Source organism: Pipistrellus hanaki, assembly GCF_964339955.1.
Source record: "Pipistrellus hanaki genome assembly, chromosome: 14".
In the NCBI taxonomy this organism is placed as follows: Eukaryota; Metazoa; Chordata; class Mammalia; order Chiroptera; family Vespertilionidae; genus Pipistrellus; species Pipistrellus hanaki.
The window spans coordinates 14,873,278-14,894,419 of record NC_140516.1 but is presented as its reverse complement, the minus strand read 5'-3'; the positions used below and the strand labels follow the sequence as shown (position 1 = coordinate 14,894,419).

Sequence of the window (21,142 nt, the reverse complement as noted above, 5' to 3'; positions counted from 1 at the left end):
AGTATTTTAGGAAGAGTGGTTAAATCACCTAAGGGAAAGTGATTATCTTAATTAAAAACTTGTTAATATTCAGCTTTTCTGAGGTGTAATTTACATATTACAAAGTGTTCACTTTTATGTATATATTTCAGTGTGTTTTAACAAATACATATACTATGTAATCACTATCACAATCAATGTATAAAAGATTAAACTGTCCCAAAAAGCTCCCGTGTGCTCTTTGCAGATAGTCCCCAACGCCCTGCCCTGGCCACTGCTGATCTGCTTTCTATAGACGCCAGTTTTGCTTTTTCTAGAATTTAATTTAAATGGAATCATACAGTATGTACTCTTTTGAATCTTCCTAATTCACTTAACATAATGCTTTTGAGATTCATCCATGTTGTTTATTTTTATTGCTGATTGGTTTTTGATTATGGGGTTATAAGTAACTTCACTGACCATTCACGTATCTTTAGGTGACTGGGTTGTTGCCAGTTTTTGCCTGCTATAAATAAATCTGTTATGAACATTTGTTTATAAATCTTTGCAAGGACATGTTTCCATTTCTCTTGGGTAAATACCTAGAAATGAAATTGCTGGCATAAGTATGTTTAACTTTAAAAAATGTGTTTCATTGATTTTAGAGAGAAAGGAAGGGAGAGGAAGAGTGGGGAGAGAGAGAAACATCAATGTGAGAGAGAAACATCAATCAGCTGCCTCCCATACACACCCCAATAGGGGATTCTTCCTTCAACCTGGGTATGTGCCCCAACTGGGAATGAACTGGCAATCCTTTGGTACACAAGATGATGCTCAACCAAGTGAGCCACACTGGCCAGGGCTGTTTATTTTAAAACTGCCTGAGAATTGTCAGTCCACTCCCCTTCCATACCTCTGATTCTATTATATTCACCAGTTAATATTGTTCATCAGATTTTTTTTTAATTCCCTTGGTTTTTAGATTCACTTGTTGATAGTTATGTATTTGTTGTTCATAATTTTTATCTTTATTTTCTTCCTCTTCCTAAAGAACCCCCTTTAGCAATTCATATAATTCTGATTTGGCGGTGATGAACTCCTTTAGCTTTTTTTTTTTTTTTTAGTGAAGCTCTTTATCTGGTTTCTTCCTCCTTGTCCTGGGAGCTCAGCAGGTTGGCCTGTGGCACCCCTTTGTTCTCCGCAGGCTCCTGCGCTGCTTCAGCCTGTTACCGGGGTCGGCGCCGCCCAGGAAGCAGCCCCCGTCCTTGGCTCCGTTGCCCGCGCTCAGCAGTCGAAGGCTCAGGGGCACCCGCCCCCCCTGGGGGCCCCGTCGCCCGGCTCCTTGCTGGCGCCCGGCTGGCCGGTGTCCAGCAGGGTCTCCTGCTCCTTGTCGAGTTCCTCCAGTCTGGAGCTTTCTTTCTCCCTCCCACTGGGGGAGTCCAGGATCAGAGTCAACAGACTGTCCTCTGCGCGCAGTGTGTGCGACTCCGGGGGCTCGGCCTTTCGCCGCGCTCCCAGGACTCCACCTCACAGCCCCGTCTCCCCCTGCCGGAGCCTGGGTCCCCAGGGTCTGGCCCATAACTTGGGGTTCAGCGCTGCCGGTTCAGGGGTTCAGCCCAGGCTGGGGGTTCTATTTCCTTCCTGCTAGGGAACGCCAGGCAGCACTCAGCCCTCTCCTCCTCTCCGGCTGCGACCTCTCCGCGCGCGCAGCCTGTCTCCGTACCTTAGGCTTTTTTTCAGCTCCTCTGATTTTCCTTCTGGTTTTCTCCCTCCTTCCTATTGTAGAGTTTTCAGTCAGTCGACTACCTGTAGCTCTGGGCAATGTCCACTCTATATTTTAGTTGTATTCCATTGAAATTGTTGTGAGCTGCTGCGGCTAGGTGTCTACCGGAGCAGCCATCTTGGATCCTCAGCCGTGAAGCTCTTTATCTGGCCTTCGATTCTGAGTGATAGCTTTGCTGGGTAGATTATTTTTAACTGTAGGTTCTTGCTATTCATCACCTTGAATATGCCTTGCCATTCCTGTCTGGCCTGCATGGTTTCTGTTGAGAAATCAGCTGACAATCATATGGGTGCTCCTTTATAGGTAACTACCTGCTTTTCTCTTGCTGCTTTTAATATTCTTTGTCTTTTGCCCTTGGAATTTTAATTATGATGTGTCTTGGTGTGGTCCTCTTTGGATTCATTTTGTTTGGGGTTCTGTGCACTTCTTGGACTTGTAAGTCTAATTCTTTCCCCAGGTGGGGGAAGTTTTCTGTCACTATTTCTTCCAGTATATTTTTGGTATCTTGATCTCTCTCTTCTTCTGGGACCCCCATAATTCTGATGTTGGTTCGCTTGAAGTTGTCCCAGAGGTTTCTTATATTATCTTCAACTTTCTGGATTCTCCTGTCTTCTTGCTTCTGCGGAGGAGTGTCTTCTGGCTCTTTATGTTCCAAATCTTTGACTTATTCTTGTGATCTTCCATTCTGTTTTAGGACTCTGTATATTTTTTTATTTCAGACAATGTATTCTTTATTTCTAGTTGATCCCTTTTCATATCCTCATAGGTCTCGTTTATTTTATCGGCCTTTTCTAGAAAATTCTTGAAAAACCTTATAAGCTTGGTTTTGAACTCTATATCCAGTCGCTTTTTGTCCTCCATTTCTTTCGTTTGTGATCTGTTTCCTTGTCTCACATTTTTGCAGCTTCCCTGAGTTGGTAGCCTTAAAAGTCTCTGTGTTCAGCTTGGATGGGGCGGAGTTTCAGGGTGGAGCCTACAGCCTTGGCTTCCGTCAGCCCCGCCCTATGAGGTTCCTGAGTCTCAGTGTTCTTCAGTGTCCTCGGTACTCACTGCAAGCACCTCTGAGAGAAAGGTGCCCATGAGTTTCACCCACTACCAAACAGTCTAGGCTCTCCCCCAATGAGCCCAGAACTGGGGTTCAGTTCAGTTGGAAGGGGGTTGGAAGTGGGGTTCAGAGCAGTCTGGAACTTTTGTCTCCTTCCCGCTAGGGCAATCCAGTGGCACAGTCAACCATCCGTTCTCTGCAGGCAATGTGCGTGCCTCCAGGACTTCCTTTCGCCAATTCCCTGAGTTTCCACCTTACAGCCCAGGGTCTCTCCGTATGAGCCTGGGTCCCCTGGGTCTGGCCTACAATTGGGGTTCAGTGCAGTCAGAACTGGGGCTCAGCACAGTCCGGAGCTTTTGTCTCCTTCCCGCTAGGGCAATCTGGCAGCAGAGTCAACAGTCCATCCTCTGCGCGCAATGTGTGCCCCTCCAGGGGCTCTGCCTTTCGCCGCTCCCCTGGGATTCCGCCTCACAGCCCAGGCTTCCTCTGTATGCGCCTGGGTCCCCAGGGTATGGCCTAGAACTGGGGTTCAGTGCTGTCGGGTCTGGGGTTCAGCCCAGTCCGGGGCTTTTATTTCCTTCCTGCTAGGGAATGCCAGCCAGGCACTCAGCCTCTCCCTCCTCTCTGGCTCTGTCCTCTACACGAGCGCGCGCGCAGCATGTCTCCATACCTTAGGCTTTTACAGCTCCTCTGATTTTCCTTCTGGTTTTCTCTTTCCTTCTAGTTGTAGAATTTCCAGTCAGTCAACTTTCCTGTAGTTCTGGGTAATGTCCATTTGTATTTTAGTTGTATTATTTTTGAAATTGTTGTGTGAGGCTGCAGTTAGGTGTTTACCTATGCCGCCATCTTGGTTTCTGTATAAGTTCTTTATATATTTTGGATATTAAGGCCTTATCAGAGGTGCAAATATCTTTGCAAATATCATCTACCATTTGGTTGGTTGCCTTTTTATTTCATTGATGTTTTCTTTTGCTGTATAGATTTTTAGTTTGATATAGTTTCATTTATTTATTTTTGCTTTTGCTTCTCTTTCTTTTGAGGTCAAATTAATAAAATCCTTCCTAAGACCAAGGTCCATAAGTTTAGTACCAATGTTTTCTTCTATGTAATTTATTATTTCAGGTCTTATATTTGGATCTTTGGTCCATTTGAGTTAATTATTTTTGTATATGATAACAAGTAGCAGTCTAGTTTCAGTCTTTTGCATACAGCTTTCCAGTCTTCCCAGCACCATTTATTTTTTTTTTTCTAATTAAGCAAGCTTATTCTATTTGTATAAAAGGCTAAGTTGACTTGCACATATCCGATACATATAAAGCTCTCACTGGAGCCAATGGAATGTGTGTGTTTCAATAGGTCATTGTCGATTATGAATTTGGTTGACACTTCTATTATAGAGAAAGGGCGAGTAGCGATATTAAAATATTTCTTCTAATTAATTTCTTTTTATTGTTTAAGTGTTACATATAGTAAGTAGTACATATACCTCTTTTTTTTTCTCCCATTGACCTTCCCCCAGACTCCCCTACCTCCTGTTGCATGCCCTTATACCCCACCACCACCTTGTCTTGTGTCCATTGGTTGTGCTTATATGCATGCATACAATCCTTCAGTTGATCTCTTTCCCCACTTCCCAACACTCCCCAGCCTTCCCACTGTAATTTGACAGTCTATTCGATGCTTTACTGCCTCTGTATCTATCTTTTTGTTCATCATGTTATAATGTTCTTTATTTTCCATAAATGAGTGAGATCATGTGGTATTTTTCTTTCATAATTTCACTTAGCATAATGCTCTCTAGATCCATCCATGCTATGCAAATGGTAAGAATTCCTTCTTTTTTATAGCAGTGTAGTATTCCATTGTGTAGATGTACCACAGTTTTCCAATCCAGCACCATTTATTGAAGAGGCTTTCTTTTATCCATTATATGTTTTTGGCTCCTTTGTTAAAAATTACTTGCCCAAGCACATGTGGGAGGAGGATGGGAGGTAATCAACTAAATACCTTGTATGCACATATACATAACCTCTGGACGCAGTCAGGGGAGTGGTGAGGGGCTGGAGGTGGGGGGCAGGGCTGGGATGGAGGAGGTCTTTGGGGGAAAAAACGAGGACATATCTAATACTTTCAACAATAAAGGTTAAAAACCATAAAATAAAATAAAACAAGACTTATACTGCCTAAAAGAGACTCACTTCAAATCTAAAGGCACACGGACTGAAAGTAAAGGGATGAAAAAACATATTTCATGCAAAGGAAAATGAAAACAAAAAAAGCTGAGGTAGCAATATTTATATCAGACAAAATAGACTTGCATTACAAGAGTCATATAAGCATAACCAATGGACAGAGTCAGCAGAGGGGGAGAGGGTATGTATGGGAGTGGGGTGGGGGGCATTGGAGAGATATGGACACATATGTAATACCTTAATAAATTTAAAAAAAAAGAAAGAAAGAAAGAAAAGAAAGCCCTGGTGGGGTTGCTCAGTGTTTAGAGTGGATCATGGTTTGATTCCCAGTCAAAGACATGTACCAGGATTACAGGTTTGATTCTGGACTAGTCAAGGTACATGCAGAAGGCAACTGATTGATGTCTCTCTCTCACATCAGTGTTCTCTCTCTCTTCTTTTCTCTTCCTCTTTCTCCCTCCCTCTCTACCTCTTTCTCTCCCCTCCTCTCTCTCTAAAAATCAATGGAAAAATCCTCAGGTGAGGATTAAAAAAAAAACAAGAAAAAAGGGAGTGTACAAATAAATTTAATAATCACAAGAGAGGGACCTTACATATTGGGGAAAAGAGTGATGTGGGGGAAATTTACTCTGCTAGAACAATACTCCTTTTAGGGGTGCACAGGGACAAAAGATCATCTAAGATTTTTTTTTAAACTGAATAACAACAGAAAATTTTCAGACTTTCAATCACAAGAATGGGAAAATATTTTGGAAGATTTTTCCCTGATATCCCTGGAACAACTCCAAAAATCACCTATTTTTTTTCATTTCACAAATATTCACTGAGTACCTACTATGGGCCTGCTTCTATTCATAAGGCCAGTAATTTTTTCCAACAGCCACTAATCATTTCCATTCGTTGGTCCTACCTGCTTGGGGTTCCGCCTTGGCTGCTCCTGTAAAAAAACCACTACCCATTCCCCAAGGTCCTATACTGGATTCTGCTTTCACTCCTTCTTCAATATCAGTGATGCTCTTATGCCTGGATGTTCTGGTTTCAAAGTCTATGGTAGCAGTGCTCTTGGTTACTTGTGCCTGAAGTATTTGTGTCTGAAGCTGTTTGAAGGCCTCGTGAAATGCCATTTCCATTCGAATATCATTGTTTTGAATTTCATAGTATAAACCTAAAGAAAGAAAGATGCTGAAAATAAGTGTGACTAATTTGCCACCATCAGCTACTAGGAATTGTAATATTTCGTTTCACTTACGTTTCCTACATTTTTACTAAAGTTTAAACTACATGAAGAGTGATTAAAGAGTGAACAGACAGCCCTCGCCGGTTTGGCTCAGTGGATAGAGTGTTGGCCTCCTGAAGGGTCCCCGGGTTTGATTCCAGTCAAGTGCACATGCCCCGGTTGCAGGTTCAATTGGCAGTAGGGGGCATGCAGGAGGAGTCAATCAATGATTCTCTCTTATCATTGATGTTTCTATCTCTCCCTCTCCCTCCCTCTCTGAAATCAGTAAAAAAAATAAATATATGTTTGTTTGTTTTTAAATAGTGGGAAGTCAAAGGGGGAATCTTATAATGGAATAAAAATACATTCGGGAAAATATCATACCAAGTAAAGTCCAGGCTACAACGTTGGTTGGTTCCAAGCAAGTAGCATCTTCAAAGAAAATTTCTGCCTGTTCATAGTTCTCCATCAGGACAGCCAGGACACCACACAGCAACAAGCTGAGGAGAGACCACCAGCATGATTAACAACAGGGGCCCGTGTCAGGCGTGGAATCAGGACAACTTTATATAGAAGCTTATCTGCTCCTACTCATTCCCCATCCCACTTCACCCGTACCTGTGGATATGACTCTGGTTGAGGGAAAGGGCTTTCCGAAAACACTCCTGTGCTTTGATGGTGTCCTCAGTTAGGAGGCAGAAGGCACCATAGTCCAGCCAATGTTCCAGGTTCTGGGGCTCACGAACCAACCTCTACCACATGAAATATCAGAAGGACCAAGGATATTGTGATACTACGTCATCTTTTTTAATGCATGTAACATCACCCAGAAGCACTCCATAAATAATATAAGCTCTATGAAAGCAGCAACTATGACTTTTTGTTGTTGTTGTTGTTTACCACTGAATTCTGAATGCCTAATACAGTCAATGTTCTGGCTTATAGTAAAATCAGTAATATTGATTAAAATAATCTAAAATTTTATTAAATTGATTATTTTCTAGTGTTAGTGTCTAGTCATATAAGCTCATCCAATTACTTGGAAGCCTAAAGATCAATTTTATGGTTTATTTTAAAAATTTGTATATAACCATCTTTGTCATAGTCTTGAGATGGCAAATATAAGTTTATCTATAAATTTGTTTTAAAAAGCACCTCAACTTAAGTGAAAAGTACAAAATATTGCTGAAAGAAGTTAAAGAAGACATAAATAAATGAAAATACATCCCACATTCATAGATTGGAAGACTAATAAGATGTCAATAGTGCCCAAATCTATATATGCAATCTCTATCAAAATCCTAAATTTTCTTTTGCAGAAATAGAAAAAGCTGTCCTAAAATTCATTTGGAATGTCAAGAAAACTGAATAGCCAAAACAATCTTTAAAAAGAAATACAAAACTGGAGGACTCATACGTCCTGATTTTAAAACTTACAAAGCTACAGCTTTTTTTTTTTTTTTTTTTTTTTCCACAACAGGTTTGCTGCCAGAACACAGGTGTTTGAAAACCACCACTAAATCTAAACCAAAATGGAAAAGGAAATGACTAACATCAACACTGTCATCATTGGACAAGTCTACCACTACTGGCCATCTTCTGATCTACAAATGTGGTGGAATTGACAAAAGAACCATCGAAAGATTTGAGGAGCCTACTGAGATGGACAAATTGAAAGCTAGACGTGAGTGTGATGTCACCATTGATATCTTCCTGTGCAAATTCAAGACCAGCAAGTATTATGTGCCCATCATTCATACCCAGGACAAAGATACTTTATCAAAAATATGATTACAGCCGAAACCGGTTTGGCTCAATGGATAGAGCATCGGCCTGCAGACTGAAAGGTCCCGGGTTTGATTCCGGTCAAGGGCATATACCTTGGTTGCGGGCACATCCCCAGTAGGGGGTTTGCAAGAGGCAGCTGATCGATGATTCTCTCTCATCTATGTTTCTAACTCTCTATCCCTCTCTCTTCCTCTCTGTAAAAAATCAATAAAATATATTTAATATATATATATATATATATATATATATATATATATATATATATATATATATATATAATTACAGGTACATCTTGGGCTGACTGTGCTGTCCTAATTTGTTGCTGCTGGATTTGTGAATTTGAAGCAAGTACCTCCAAGAATGGGGCCGCCCTATGAGCATGCCCTTCTGGCTTACACACTGGATATGAAACAACTAATTGTTATTGTTAATAAAGTGGATTCCATTGAGCCACCCTACAGCCAGAAGATGTACAATAGAATTATTAATGAAGTCAGCACCTTCATTAAGAGAAAATTAGCTACAAAATTGACACAGTAGCATTTGTGCCAGTTTCTGGTTGGAATGGTGACAACATGCTGGAGCCAAGTGCTAAGATGGCTTGATTAAAGGGATGGAAAGTCACTTGTAAAGATGGCAATGCCAGTAGAACCATGCTGCTTGAAGCCCCGAATTGCATCCTGCCACTAACTTGTCCAACTGACAAGCACCTGAGTCTACCCCTCAAGGACTTCTACAAAATTGGAGATATTGTTCCTGTTCCTGTAGGCTTAATGCGGATTGGTGTCCTCAGACCCAGCATGGTGATCATCTTTGCTCTAGTCAACGTTACAACTAAAGTAAAATCTGTAGAAATGTGCCACGAAGTTTTGAGTAAAACTCTTCCTGGGGACAATGTGGGCTTCAAAGTCAAGAACGTATTTGTCAAATGTGTTCATCATGGCAATATGGCTGGTAATAGCAAAAATGACCACCAATGGAAGCAGCTGCCTTCACTGCTCAGGTGATTATTCTGAACCATCCAGGCCAAATCAGAGCTGGATATACATCTGTGCTGGACTGTCACACAGCTCATATTGCTGGCAAATTTCCTGAGCTGAAGAAGAAGATTGATCATCATTCTGGGGAAAAGCTGGAAGATGGCCCAAAGTTTTTGAAATCTGCCATCATCAATATGGTTCCTGGTAAGCGCATGTATGGTGAGAGCTTCTCTGACTATTCTCCTCTGGGCTGTTTTGCTGTTTGTGACATGAGACAACCAGTTGCTGTGGGTTTCATCAAAGCATTGGATTGGCAATGTCACTGCCCAGAAGACTCAGAAGGCTAAATGAATATTATTCCTAATAATGCCACACCAGTCTTTATCAGTGGTGGAAGAATGGTCTCAGAACTGTTTGACTCAATTGGTTATTTAAGTTTAATAGTAAGAGACTGTTAATGATTGCAATACATCATAAAACCTTCAGAAGGAAAGAAGAATGTTTTAGGGACCATTTGGTGTGTGTGTGTGTGTGTGTGTGTGTGTATGTGTGTCAGTTTTTAAGTTATTCAGGGATTGCTTTTGTTTGTTTGTTTTTGAGAGCTAGAGAGAAAGAGAGAGAAGGAGGAAGAGGAGGAGGAGGGAGGGAATAGATAGAAACATCAGTGAGAAACATGCATCAGTTGCCTCCTGCATACCTCTTATTGGTGATTGAGCCCATAACCTGGGCATGTACCTTGACTGAATTGAACCAGTGACCTCTTGGGCCATGGATCAACACTCAACCACTGAGTCTCACCAGCTTGGCAAGTTATTAGTTTTTTAAAATATATTTTTATTTATTTCAGAGAGAAATGGAGAAGGAAAGAGAGATAGAAACATCAATGATGAGAGAGAATCATTGATTGACTGCCTCCTGAACACCTCCCACTAGAGGTTGAGCCAGCAACCCAGGCATATGCCCTTGACTGGAATCAAACCTGGGACCCTTTAGTCCACAGGCTGACACTCTATCTACTGAGCCAAACCAGCTAGGGGTAGTATTTAAAATCAGTACTTTTCAATAGAAACAACTTGACCAAAAAACTGTCACAGAATTTTGAGACCCATTAAAACAAAGTTTAATGAGGAAAAAAACTTACAAATCTATAATGACCAGTCTGGTACTGGTATAAAGACACACATTTAGACCAATGGAATAGAACAGAGCCCAGAAACAAACCATTGCATATATGGTCAAACTATTTTTTATAAAAGTGCCAAGACCATTCAATAGGGGAAGGGCAGTCTTCAACAAATGGTGCTAGAAAACTGGATATCTATATACAAAGGAATTAAGTTGTACCTACCGTTACCTAATGCTACAAAATAATATAACTCAAAATGGATCCAAGACCTAAACATAAGACCTAAAGCTACAAATCTTTGAGAAGAAAACTTAGACCAAGAGCTTCATGACATTGGACTTGCCAATGATTTCTTGGATATGATACCAAAGGCACAGGCCTTGAAAGAAAAATAGGCAAATTGGACTTAACTACAAAAAAACTTTTGTACATCAAAAGATACTACCAACAGTGTAAAAACGAAACTCAGAGTGGTTTGGGGAGAATGAGAAAAATATTTACAAATCATATATTTGGTAAGGGGTTAATATTCAGAATACTGTATTTAAAGAATTCCTAAAACTCAACAAGAAAATATTAAACAACGTGACTAAAAAATGGGCAATAAATATTTTTGAATAAATATTTTGAATAAATATTTTCCCAAAGATCTACAAATGGCCATAAACAAAGGAAGAGATCCTCCACATCACTCATCATCAAGGAATCAAACCACAATGAAATATCAGCTCTCATTCATTAGGATAGCCACTATCAACAAAACAAAAATAACAACTGTTGAGGAGGAGGTGGAAAAATTAGAAGTCTTGTACAATGCTAGAATGTAAAATGGTGCAGCCACTTTGGAAAACAACAAGGTAGTTCCTCATAAAATTAAAAATAAAATATGATACAGCAATCCCACTTCTGTGTATATACCCATGAGAATTGAAAGCAGAGTTTCAAAGAGACATTTGTACATCCATGTTCATAGTAGCATTATTCATAATAGCTAAAAGATACAAGTGTCCATTGACAGATGAATAGATAAGCAAAAATGTAGTATATACAAAGATGGAATACTATATAGCCCTAAAAAGAAAGGAAATGCTGACTTATGCTTAAATATAGATAAACCCTTGAGGGCATATACTGAGTAAAATAAGCCACTCATAATGGGACAGAACAATTGATTCAGATAGACTGATGTTTATAAACTTGTTACAGTCAAGTTATCCTATCAATTAATTTAAAAAATATTTCCTCTTGAAAAAAATCATAAATGTGAAAAGATGTTCAAAGTCACTAATCATTAGAAAAATGCAAAGTCACAATGAGATACCACTTCGACCCATGGGAATGGCTATAATTTTTTTAAACGATGGACAATAAAAAGCATTAGGGAGAATATAGAGAAAATGAAACCTACAGCCATTGCTGGTGGAAATGTAAAATATCAGTACAGCTTTTTGGAAAACAGGCAGTTCCTCAAAAGTTAAGCATAGAGCCCTAGCTGGTTTGGCTCAGTGGATAGAGCATTGGCCTGTGGACTGGAGGGTCCCGGTTTTGATTCCAGTCAAGGGAATGTGCTTGGGTTACAGGCTCGATCTCCAGTGGGGAAAATGCAGGCGGCAGCGGCCAATGATTTTCTCTCATCATTGATGTTCCTATCTCCCTCTCCCTTTCCCTTGCCTCTCTGAAATCAATAAAAAATGTAATTTTAAAAAAAGTTAAGCATAGAGCTACCATATGACCTAGCAATTCCAATCCTTAGTATATACTCAAGAGGACTGAATGCATTCATAAAAAAAACTTATATTCATGAATTTATACATGAATGCCCATAGCAGCATTATTCATAATAGCCAAAAAATGAAAACCAGTCAAATGCCATCAATAATGAGGGAAGAAACAAAATGTGTTATATCTATACAATGGGATATTATTCAGCCATAAAAAGGAATAAAATACTAATACATGCTACAACAAGAATGACCACAAAAAAAATAAGCTAAATGGCCCTGGCCAGTGTTCTCAGTGGTTAGAACATTGGCCCACACACTGAAGGGTCCTTGGTTGGATTACCAATCAAGGGCACATACCTGGGTTGCAACTGTTCCCTGCCCCTGGGTCAGGGCACAAGCAGGAGGCAACCAGTTGATGTGTCTCTCTCTCCCCCTCTTTCCTCCCTCCCTCAACCTCTCCCTTCCTCTGTACCACTCTCTCTAAAAAAGCGATGGGAAAAAAATATCCTCAGGTGAGGGTTAACAAAACAAACAAACAAAATTATGCTAGTGAAAGGTCATTACAGAATATCTCCAATTACAGGATCCCATTTATATAAACTGTCTACAGTAGATAAATCTGTATATAAAGTAAACAGTGGTTGCCTCAGATGGAGGGTGAAGAGGAATGAGGAGTGACTATTAATGGGCACAGGATTTCTTTTGGGGTGATGCAAATTCTCTAAAATTAGATTATGGTATTGCTGTGAACCCAAAATGTCTTTTAAAAGTCTATCAAAAGTACAACATTGGGAATATAATCAATAATATTGCTATGTATTGTCCAGGTGCATACTGGAAATATCAGGGGAAATACTTTGTAAAGTATATGATTATCTAATCTCTATGCTGTACATCTGAAACCGATGCAAAATAATACTGAAACTAAACTGTAATTGAAATTTTTAAAAATAAAAATTTTAAAAGATAAAAGTAATGGAAAAATGTTTTAAAAGTAAGATTGTGGTAATGGTTGCACAACTCTGTAAATACAGTATAGAAAATATGATTGTATACTTTATTTTTTATTATTTTTTAATATATATCTTATTGATTTTTTTACAGAGTGGAAGGGAGAGAGATAGAGAGTTAGAAACATCGATGAGAGAGAGTTATTGATCAGCTGTCTCTTGCAGGTCCCCTACTGGGGATGTGCTCGCAACCAAGGTACATGCCCTTGACCAGAATCGAACCCAGGACCTTCAGTCCTCAGGCTGACACTCTATCCACTAAGCCAAACCGGTTTTGGCTGATTGTATACTTTATTTATTTATTTATTTATTTATTTTACTCAAAAAAAATTTTTTTTAATAAGACATATAATGGGAAAGACAATAAAATAAAAATTAGAACAGATTAGGCAGATTAAAATAAAAAATGAAGTAGGAATAGGCTAAGAAGATATTATTGGTTCCAATCACTCACGTTAGAAAGATTAGAATTGTTAGGATCATATATCTTAAAGCGAATGGAAAATAGTCATTCCTAAAAATTGCACACAAAAAGTAAATTTCAAAAATTAAGAAATTCCAATGAAATGTTTAAAAATTCCTAAAAAAGGTTTAACTAAAATTTTAACGTTGGCAGGCTATCATCATGTGGGGATATTAATATTATGCCTGAAATAATTATAAATTTTAGATTAAAAAAGCAAAATATGTATTACTAATATTTTAAAAGGTACTTTTGAAGCTATAAAAAAAACCATTCTCTGCCTAATTTATTTAAGGGCTCATGGAAAAACTGACGAAATATTCATTATCCACAGCAAAACAAATACAAAGTTCTAAATTCCATTTCATAAGAATATTATCTATTACAGTGCAAGGTGCATGATACATCTCTATCTCAGGGGCAGGCGTCAGTTCAGCCAGGAATCGGAAACGTGTTGAGTGGAGGAGGCCCCGTTCAAGCCCTTCATCTCATGGGCATCATAAATCACCCAAAAGCCACTTTCAGGAGCTCAAGCAGACATAAAAATAGGCCGAGGGTTACTTTCCTCCACCGATAATATAATCCTGGGTCTTATTGTTGTGGAGCAGATGTCATTATGGGTGGGGCTGACGAGCGGAGCAGCTGAGACCTTCCCGTACTACCCCCTGCACTTTCAATCTGATTGTATACTTTAAATGGGTGAATGTTATGGCAGGTGAATTATACCTCGACAATTAAGTAAATATAAATGAAGATTTCAGACCATTTTTTCCATATTTTTATTCAGCTCATGAGGCATGTGGTAGGCAGTACTAACAGAACTATAGAACTCAATTGTCATTCATAACACCTGTAAGGGCTGAGTAAATCATAACACATTGCAAGGGTTCAGTAAATGTTTGCTGAATTTGTTGAATACAGGTGATTTTTAAAAACTTATTTATAAGAAATTAATATTTTTTCTTTTGATGTACAGTTTTATGAATTTTAACACATGCACACCTTCATGTTGCCTTTAGAAAAATCGAAATACAAAGCAATTCCACTACTCAAGAAAACTTCCTCATGCTATCTTTTTATAGACTTCTTTTCCCCTACCCAAAAACTCTGGCAACCATAATCTATTATCCCTCATAGCTTTGTCTTTTCAAGAATGTCATATAAATGGAACCATACAGTGTGTAGTAACCTCTAGCACTGACATTTTTCAGTTGGATAATGCCTTTGAAATTTGTCCAAGTTGTTGTGTGTTTCAGTTGTTCATTTTTTTATTGCTGAGTAGTGCAGTGTTTCATTATATGGATAGATCATAGTTTGTTTATTCATCACCCTTTGAAGAACATTTGAGTTGTTTCTGGTGAGGGCAGTTATGACTAGAGCTACTATAAGCATTTGTGTGCATAAGATTTCCAGGAATGGGTTATATGATAATTTTACAAGAGAGTACAAAGCAATTTTCCAGAGTGGCTGTATCATTATGCATTTCCTCTAGCGAAGTATCGATATGAGGGTTTCAGCTGCTTTTCATTCTTACCAGTACCTGGTATTGCCAGTGCTTTTCACGTTAGTTATTCTAATGAATATGCAGTGGGATCTCATCCTGATTTCAATTTGCATTCCCTAATGACACTGAACATCTTTTCATGTTCTTATTTAACATACTTAATTCCTCCTTAGCAAAGTGTCTGTTCAATTCCTTTGCCCATTTTTATTTGGTTGTTTTTCTATTATTGAGTTTTGAGGTTCTTAATATTCTGAAAACAAATCCTTTGTCAGATATATGTTTTGTAGATATTTTATTTTAGTCTGTACCTTTTCTTTTCTTTTTTTTAACAGTGTTTCTCACTGAGCATATATTTTTAATTTTGATGAAGTTCCATTTATCAATTAAAAAAATCATGCTTTGTGTCATTTATAAGAATTCCTTACCTAACCTCAGGTCATGAAGATTTTCTCCTGAAAGTTTCTTAGTTTTATATTTTACTTTCAGATCTACAATTTATTTTCAGTTGATTTTTAAAAAATATGTTTTAACTGAAATCAGAGAGAGGAAGGGAGAGGGAGAAAGCGAGAAACATCGATTGTCTCCTGCAAGCCCCCTCCTGGGGCCTGGGAATTTAACCAGCAGCCTCCTGGTGCTTGAGCCACACCAGCCAAGCTTCAGCTGATGGAGGTTTAGGTCAAATGTTCATTTTTTGCATATGATTACCAACTATTCTAACACCATTTTTTGAAAAAACTATACTTTGTCCATTGAACTTCATTTACACCTTTGTAAAAAATATAATAACCTTATGTATGTGAACCTATTTTTGGACTCTGTTTTATTGATCTATGTGTCTATCCTTTCATTAATTAAGTTGGATTTTAGATAATAAAATACTACTATTTACTATGCCCATATTGTACAAAAACAGTAAGAACAACCACTGGGAAGATGTTTACCTCTTCATAATATACTGCTGCCATATCAAAGTCCTCATTGACTTCTGCTTCAAATGCAAAGAGTCGAAGCTGTTCGCTACTCTTAGGAATGGTTGGGACAGCACCTTGGATATCATCTGGCATGGTCTTGTCAACATCAAAATGTTAATCAGACAAAATAAAACAATTAAAATTAGAGAAGTTTTAGAAATATAAACCAAATGTGATACTCCAGTCATGAGGTCTAAAATGATATTGAGGTTTCTTATGTCTTGCCAATACAGTAAGAAAGTAAAGAATGAACCAAGAGAGAAATATCAATGGTGAAAGAGAAGCTCTTGTATCTAAATACCAACAGTTTAAGCCCATGAAAATGAGTAAAAATTACTGCTCTCCTCAGTCCTCAGGGTAGCCAGTATCCCTAAGCAAGTTCCCTCTGACCTCAAAAAGATTTCTTTATTTTTTCTGGTATATGGAAAATTATTATCATTTTCAGATGCCATAATATGAAAAAGGTTGACATATACTAACTAAGGTCTTCAAATATCAAGAAAACAGGAGACAAATGTTAAAGCTTTGGAAGCTTCTTAGTGGGATATAAAGACAGATGGACTCTACAAAGGATACATCATAGAAACAGCCAGAAAGGTAGGAGGGCACCCAGAAAAATAATATATTCTATACACCTACACAGAAAAGCAAGTCGGTGTATTAAGTAATATCCCGGATGAGAAACTTTGGCCAAGGAAGACACCCCAAAGTTCTTTAATTAGAAATAAAAATGATATCAGTGACTTTAACAAGTAGAGTTGCTTAGGGATGTGAAGAATAAAGTAAATTTGAGATGGGCCAAAGAGAGCTGCTGAAAATTGATTTATGCCTCTGTTCTTTGTTATTTTTAATTTTGATGATCTTGACCTCAAAATACCTTCAGCAACACATTTCCATACCCAAATCCAAAATATTCTACCTCTATTATCCCACTCCCAGAACCCACATTACAAGTTTTCTACCCTTTGTCACTTAGTCCCCTTAAAACTGCTCTCTGACTTCATTTCCTTCACTTCCAATATGCCCATCATTTCCCAAGTGGATAAGCCTAGACCTCATAGGCATCCATCCGTACTACTCTATCACCAGCACACCCAAGTCCCAGGCATCTTTCTCCTTCCCCTGCACTTGTCCTAGAAAGTCCCAAATTAGAGCACTCCGACAACCTGACCTCATTTTTAGACAGGGGCTGATATCTGGTCCTGAGGAAAACTATATACAAATAGAGATATTTGAGCTGCCACAGACTCTTCTGGCATTCAGTCTTGGCTGGTGGCCTCTAATACTATTAGCAAACTATGTAATTTGTTCTTGTTCAGCAACATATACCATAAAGTGATGCAATATCTAAATTTTTTCTTTTTCTTCAAGCTTTTCACTCAACCCTTATCCTCTTAACTTTCAGTAAAGATGTTACTTCACAAAGGAAATAGAAATTATTAGGCAAGAAATCCCTCAACTTTTATATATATACTAGAGGCCCTGTGCATGAAATTTGTGAACCTGAGGGGAGTGTGTGTGTGTGAAGGGGGCGGGGGCACAGGTGTCCCTCAGCCCAGCCTGCTGATCTACAATCTGGGATCCCTCTCACAATCCAGGACTGCTGGCTCCCAACCACTCGCCCACCTGCCTGCCTGATTGCCCCTAACTACTTCTGCCTGCCAGGGAGGCTAAAGAAAGTGAGAGAGGCCTGACTGGCATGGTTCAGTTGTTAGAGCATTGGCCCCAGTCCAAAGGGTCCCAGGTTCAATTCCCTGTAAAGGGCACAGACCAGGATTGCAGATTTCCTGCCCTAGATCAGTACACATGTGGGAAGCAACCAATTGATGTGGCTCTCTCATATCGATGTTTCTCTCTCCCTCTTTCTTTTCCACAACCCGCTTCCCTTTCACTGTGTCTAAAATTAATGGAAAAAATATTCTCAGGTGAGGATTAACAACAACAAAAAAAGAAAGTGAGAGAAAAGTGATGGTGGCAGAGAAGAAACAGTGAAGAAAAGAGCAAACAGAATAGGGGGTTTGAGGAAGCATAGCTGGTTAGAGACAGACTACGAGGGTGGGGGCAAATGAAGGCAAGATGCGAGCTGTGCAAATAATAGATATAAACATACAAGTGAGAGGAAATCAGAACGGCACCTTCAAATAGGAAAGGCATATTTGAAGTGTTATTGTCATTTAGGTGTAATATCTAAAAACTCATAGCTTTTTAAAAATTTTTATTATCAGTCTTAAAGACAAAAAAAAGTGAGAATTGCACACATTCACAGAATAAACAGAATGGTCATTTTCATTTCATAATTTAAATAGCCTATTTTATCTCTTTTTTTATCTATCACAATTATGACAGTTATGAAATTAATTTTCTAGGAAGCTGAAAGAGCATACAGATTGTTCTCCCCAAAATAATTTAGGCATTTTCTTATTCATCTTTGCATTTCAGTCCCTAGCCGAGAGCAGATACCTCACTAAACATCTGTAGAATTCAAGAAGAGAAGAAGCAAGGAAGAAAGGAATCATTCAGGGGAAACTCTGATGCCCTATTAAGAAAAGGAAGAGCTCTTAGTTCTTGATTACCTACCTGGTTTAAGGCCACATGCATTTGATCCACCAAGAACACATAGAGCTCACTAATGAATGTCTGCAATTCCTCTTGGTTTTCAAATGGTATTGTTTTCAAGTACTTCTCTCTCACAATCTTTACCACGGCATGCTGCAAGAGACACAGATCACTGGGCTAACAGCACAGGCAGCATAGGCCTCCCTGGAGTTTCTGGTCTAAGGTTCATCAGAATTTCAGAAAGTAATTGATTTCTCCCTTGGTGACTGCTAAACTGTTGGCTCACAGATTTCTCCCTAATCAACATATTCTATATGTCTTCTTTTCTTGAATCATCATTATCCTAATATGGTCAATGCAGGACTCATACTGTGTGAAGGGCATCATAAAGCTGAAGAAAACCTTAGCATTATGTTTATACATTATGTCTCTTATAGTGACCATGCCTGCAGGGAAGGGCAGTTGGGAGTGACCAGGCCTGCAGGGGAGGGCAGTTGGGGGTGACCAGGCCTGCAGGGGAGGACAGTTAGAGGCAACCAGGCCTGCAGGGGAGGGTAATTAGGGGTGACCGGGCCAATAGGGGAGGGCAGTTGGGGGTGACAGTTCAGGAGAAAAAGCCTGATTTGCAAATCTGGAGAATGGAATTCTGGTTCTAATTCTGCCACTGTACAACCTAATAAGTTATTTTATACTTGGTATCTCAGTTTCCTCATTTGTTAAATAGATATGTACTTTTGCTATTACTATCTTATTTCAGAAGATGATTGAGAAGCCAGAAAGAAATAATGGGTGGAAATGTTTGAGATGCATTACAAATAATATATTGCTATAGCCAGGACAGCTGCTTCTCTGCCCCTACTCCCGCGCCCCAAGCTAACATCATTGCCAAGTTTTACACCATAAAGGTTTAAAAAAAAAATAGTTTTTATTGCCCTAGCCTGTTTGGCTCGGTGAATAGAGCGTCGATCTGTGGACTAAAGGGTCCCAGGTACGATTCCAGTCAAGGGCACATGCTCAGGTTTCGGGCTCAATCCCCAGTGGGGAGTATGCAGGAAGCAAGAGGCTCAATCCCTCTTCCTTCCTCTCTGAAATTAATAAAAATATATTTTTAAAAAATAGTTTTTATTGATTTCAAAGCAGAAGGGGGTAGAGGAAAGGAAAGAGAGGGAGAGAGAGAGAGAGAGAGAGAGAGAGAGAGAGAGAGAGAGAGAGAGATCAGTGATGAGAGAGAACCATCATTCTGTTGCCTCCTGCATGCCCACAATGGGAATTGAGCCCACAACTTGGACACATGCCCTGACTGGAAATCGAACCATGACCTCCTGGTTCATAGGTTGACACTCAACCACTGAGCCATGACAGTCAGGCCCATAAAGTTTTTATAACATAAAGCATTTAGCATGCATTATGTTATTTAATGCTCATAATAACCTCATGTAATCCTATATAATAAAGAGGTAAGATGCAAATTGTCCATCACTCCCAAACACAAGATGGCCACCCCATATGGTCAAAGACTGCTGCCCCCATGTGGACACAAGATGGCCACCACAAGGTGGCTGGCAGGGGAGCGCAATTGTAGGTGATGATCAGGCCAGCAGGGGAAGGCAGTTGGGAGGGACCAGGGCTGCAAGGAAGGGCAGTTGGGATTGATCAGGCCTGTAGGAGAGGGCAGTTAGGGGAGACTGGGCTGGCAGGGGAGGGCAGTTAGGGGCGACCAGGCCTGTAGGGAAGGGTAATTGGGGTGACCAGACCTGCAGGGGAGGGCATTTGGGGGTGACCAGACCTGCAGGGGAGGACAGTTAGAGGCAACCAGGCCTGCAGGGGAGGATAATTAGGGGTGACCAAACCAGCAGGGGAAGGCAGTTGGGGGCAACCAGGCCTGCAGGGGAGGGCAGTTGCGGGCAACCAGGCCTGCAGGGGAGGGCAGTTGGGGGTGACCAAGCCTGCAGGGGAAGGCAGTTGGGGGTGACCAGGGCTGCAGAGAAAGGCAGTTGGGGGCAACCAAGCCTACAGGGGAGGACAGAGGCAACCAGGCCTGCAGGAGAGGGTAGTTAGGGATGATTGGGCCAGCAGGGGAGGGCGGTTGGGGACAACCAGGCCTGCAGAGGAAGACAGGGGTGACTGGGCTGGCAGAGCAGGACAGTTGGGGGCAACCAGGCTTTCAGGGGAGGACAGTTAGGGACAATCGGGCCAGCAGGAGAGCAGTTAGGCTTTGATCAGGCTGGTAGGGGAGTGGTTAGGGAGTGATCAGGCTGGCAGAAAGAAGTGGTTAGGGGCAATAAGGCTGGCAGGCAGGCAGGCAAGCAGTTGGGAGCCAGCAGTCCTGGATTGTGAGAGGGCAGCTGGACATTCCTCAAGGGGTCCCAGATTGTACAAGGTGCAGGCTGGGCTGAGGGACACACACCTTCACCCTGTGCACAAATTTCGTGCACCATGCCTCTGGTCATATTAATATTTTCCCTCATTGTTAGGCAAAGACATCGAGGCTCAGAGAGGTAAAGTCCCTTCACTAAGGTCATCCAGCTAGTAACAGAACTAGAATCAAACTGGGATGTGACCCTGCCACCTACTGAGACCAGCCTCTTGCCTCCACGAACATCTGTTGTTTTTTACTTTACTACTTCCATCTGATTTCTTTGTACTTATTTATACAGTGCAGGGCACATAGTAAATGCACACAGAGAGGCAGTGTGGTATAGAAGTTAAAAAATGATTTCTCGAACCAGGCTGTCAGGATTTGAGTCCCATCTTTGACCTTTGTGATCTTGGGCAAATTACTTAACCAACTAATATTGCATTTCTCCATCTGTAAAATGGGGA

General features: G+C 40.1%; 2 protein-coding genes and 1 pseudogene across 3 annotated transcripts in view; 2 read left to right on the top strand and 1 right to left on the bottom strand.

Annotated features, from left to right (window-relative positions):
- Positions 1-21,142, top strand: part of NUDT13 (nudix hydrolase 13) — a 438,779-nt gene that overhangs the window by 110,574 nt on the left and 307,063 nt on the right. The window lies entirely within an intron of this gene.
- CFAP70 (cilia and flagella associated protein 70) overlaps positions 1-21,142 on the bottom strand; it is a 78,403-nt gene that overhangs the window by 22,453 nt on the left and 34,808 nt on the right. Inside the window, 5 exon segments of the mRNA XM_084904927.1 lie at positions 5,892-6,146; positions 6,582-6,697; positions 6,816-6,949; positions 15,734-15,859; positions 18,341-18,472. Of these exon segments, the coding sequence (XP_084761053.1) occupies positions 5,892-6,146; positions 6,582-6,697; positions 6,816-6,949; positions 15,734-15,859; positions 18,341-18,472 (763 nt within the window).
- LOC311632924 (elongation factor 1-alpha 1-like) lies at positions 7,730-9,511 on the top strand (annotated as a pseudogene). The gene is made up of 2 exons: positions 7,730-8,003; positions 8,271-9,511. The product of its transcript is annotated as an elongation factor 1-alpha 1-like (transcript).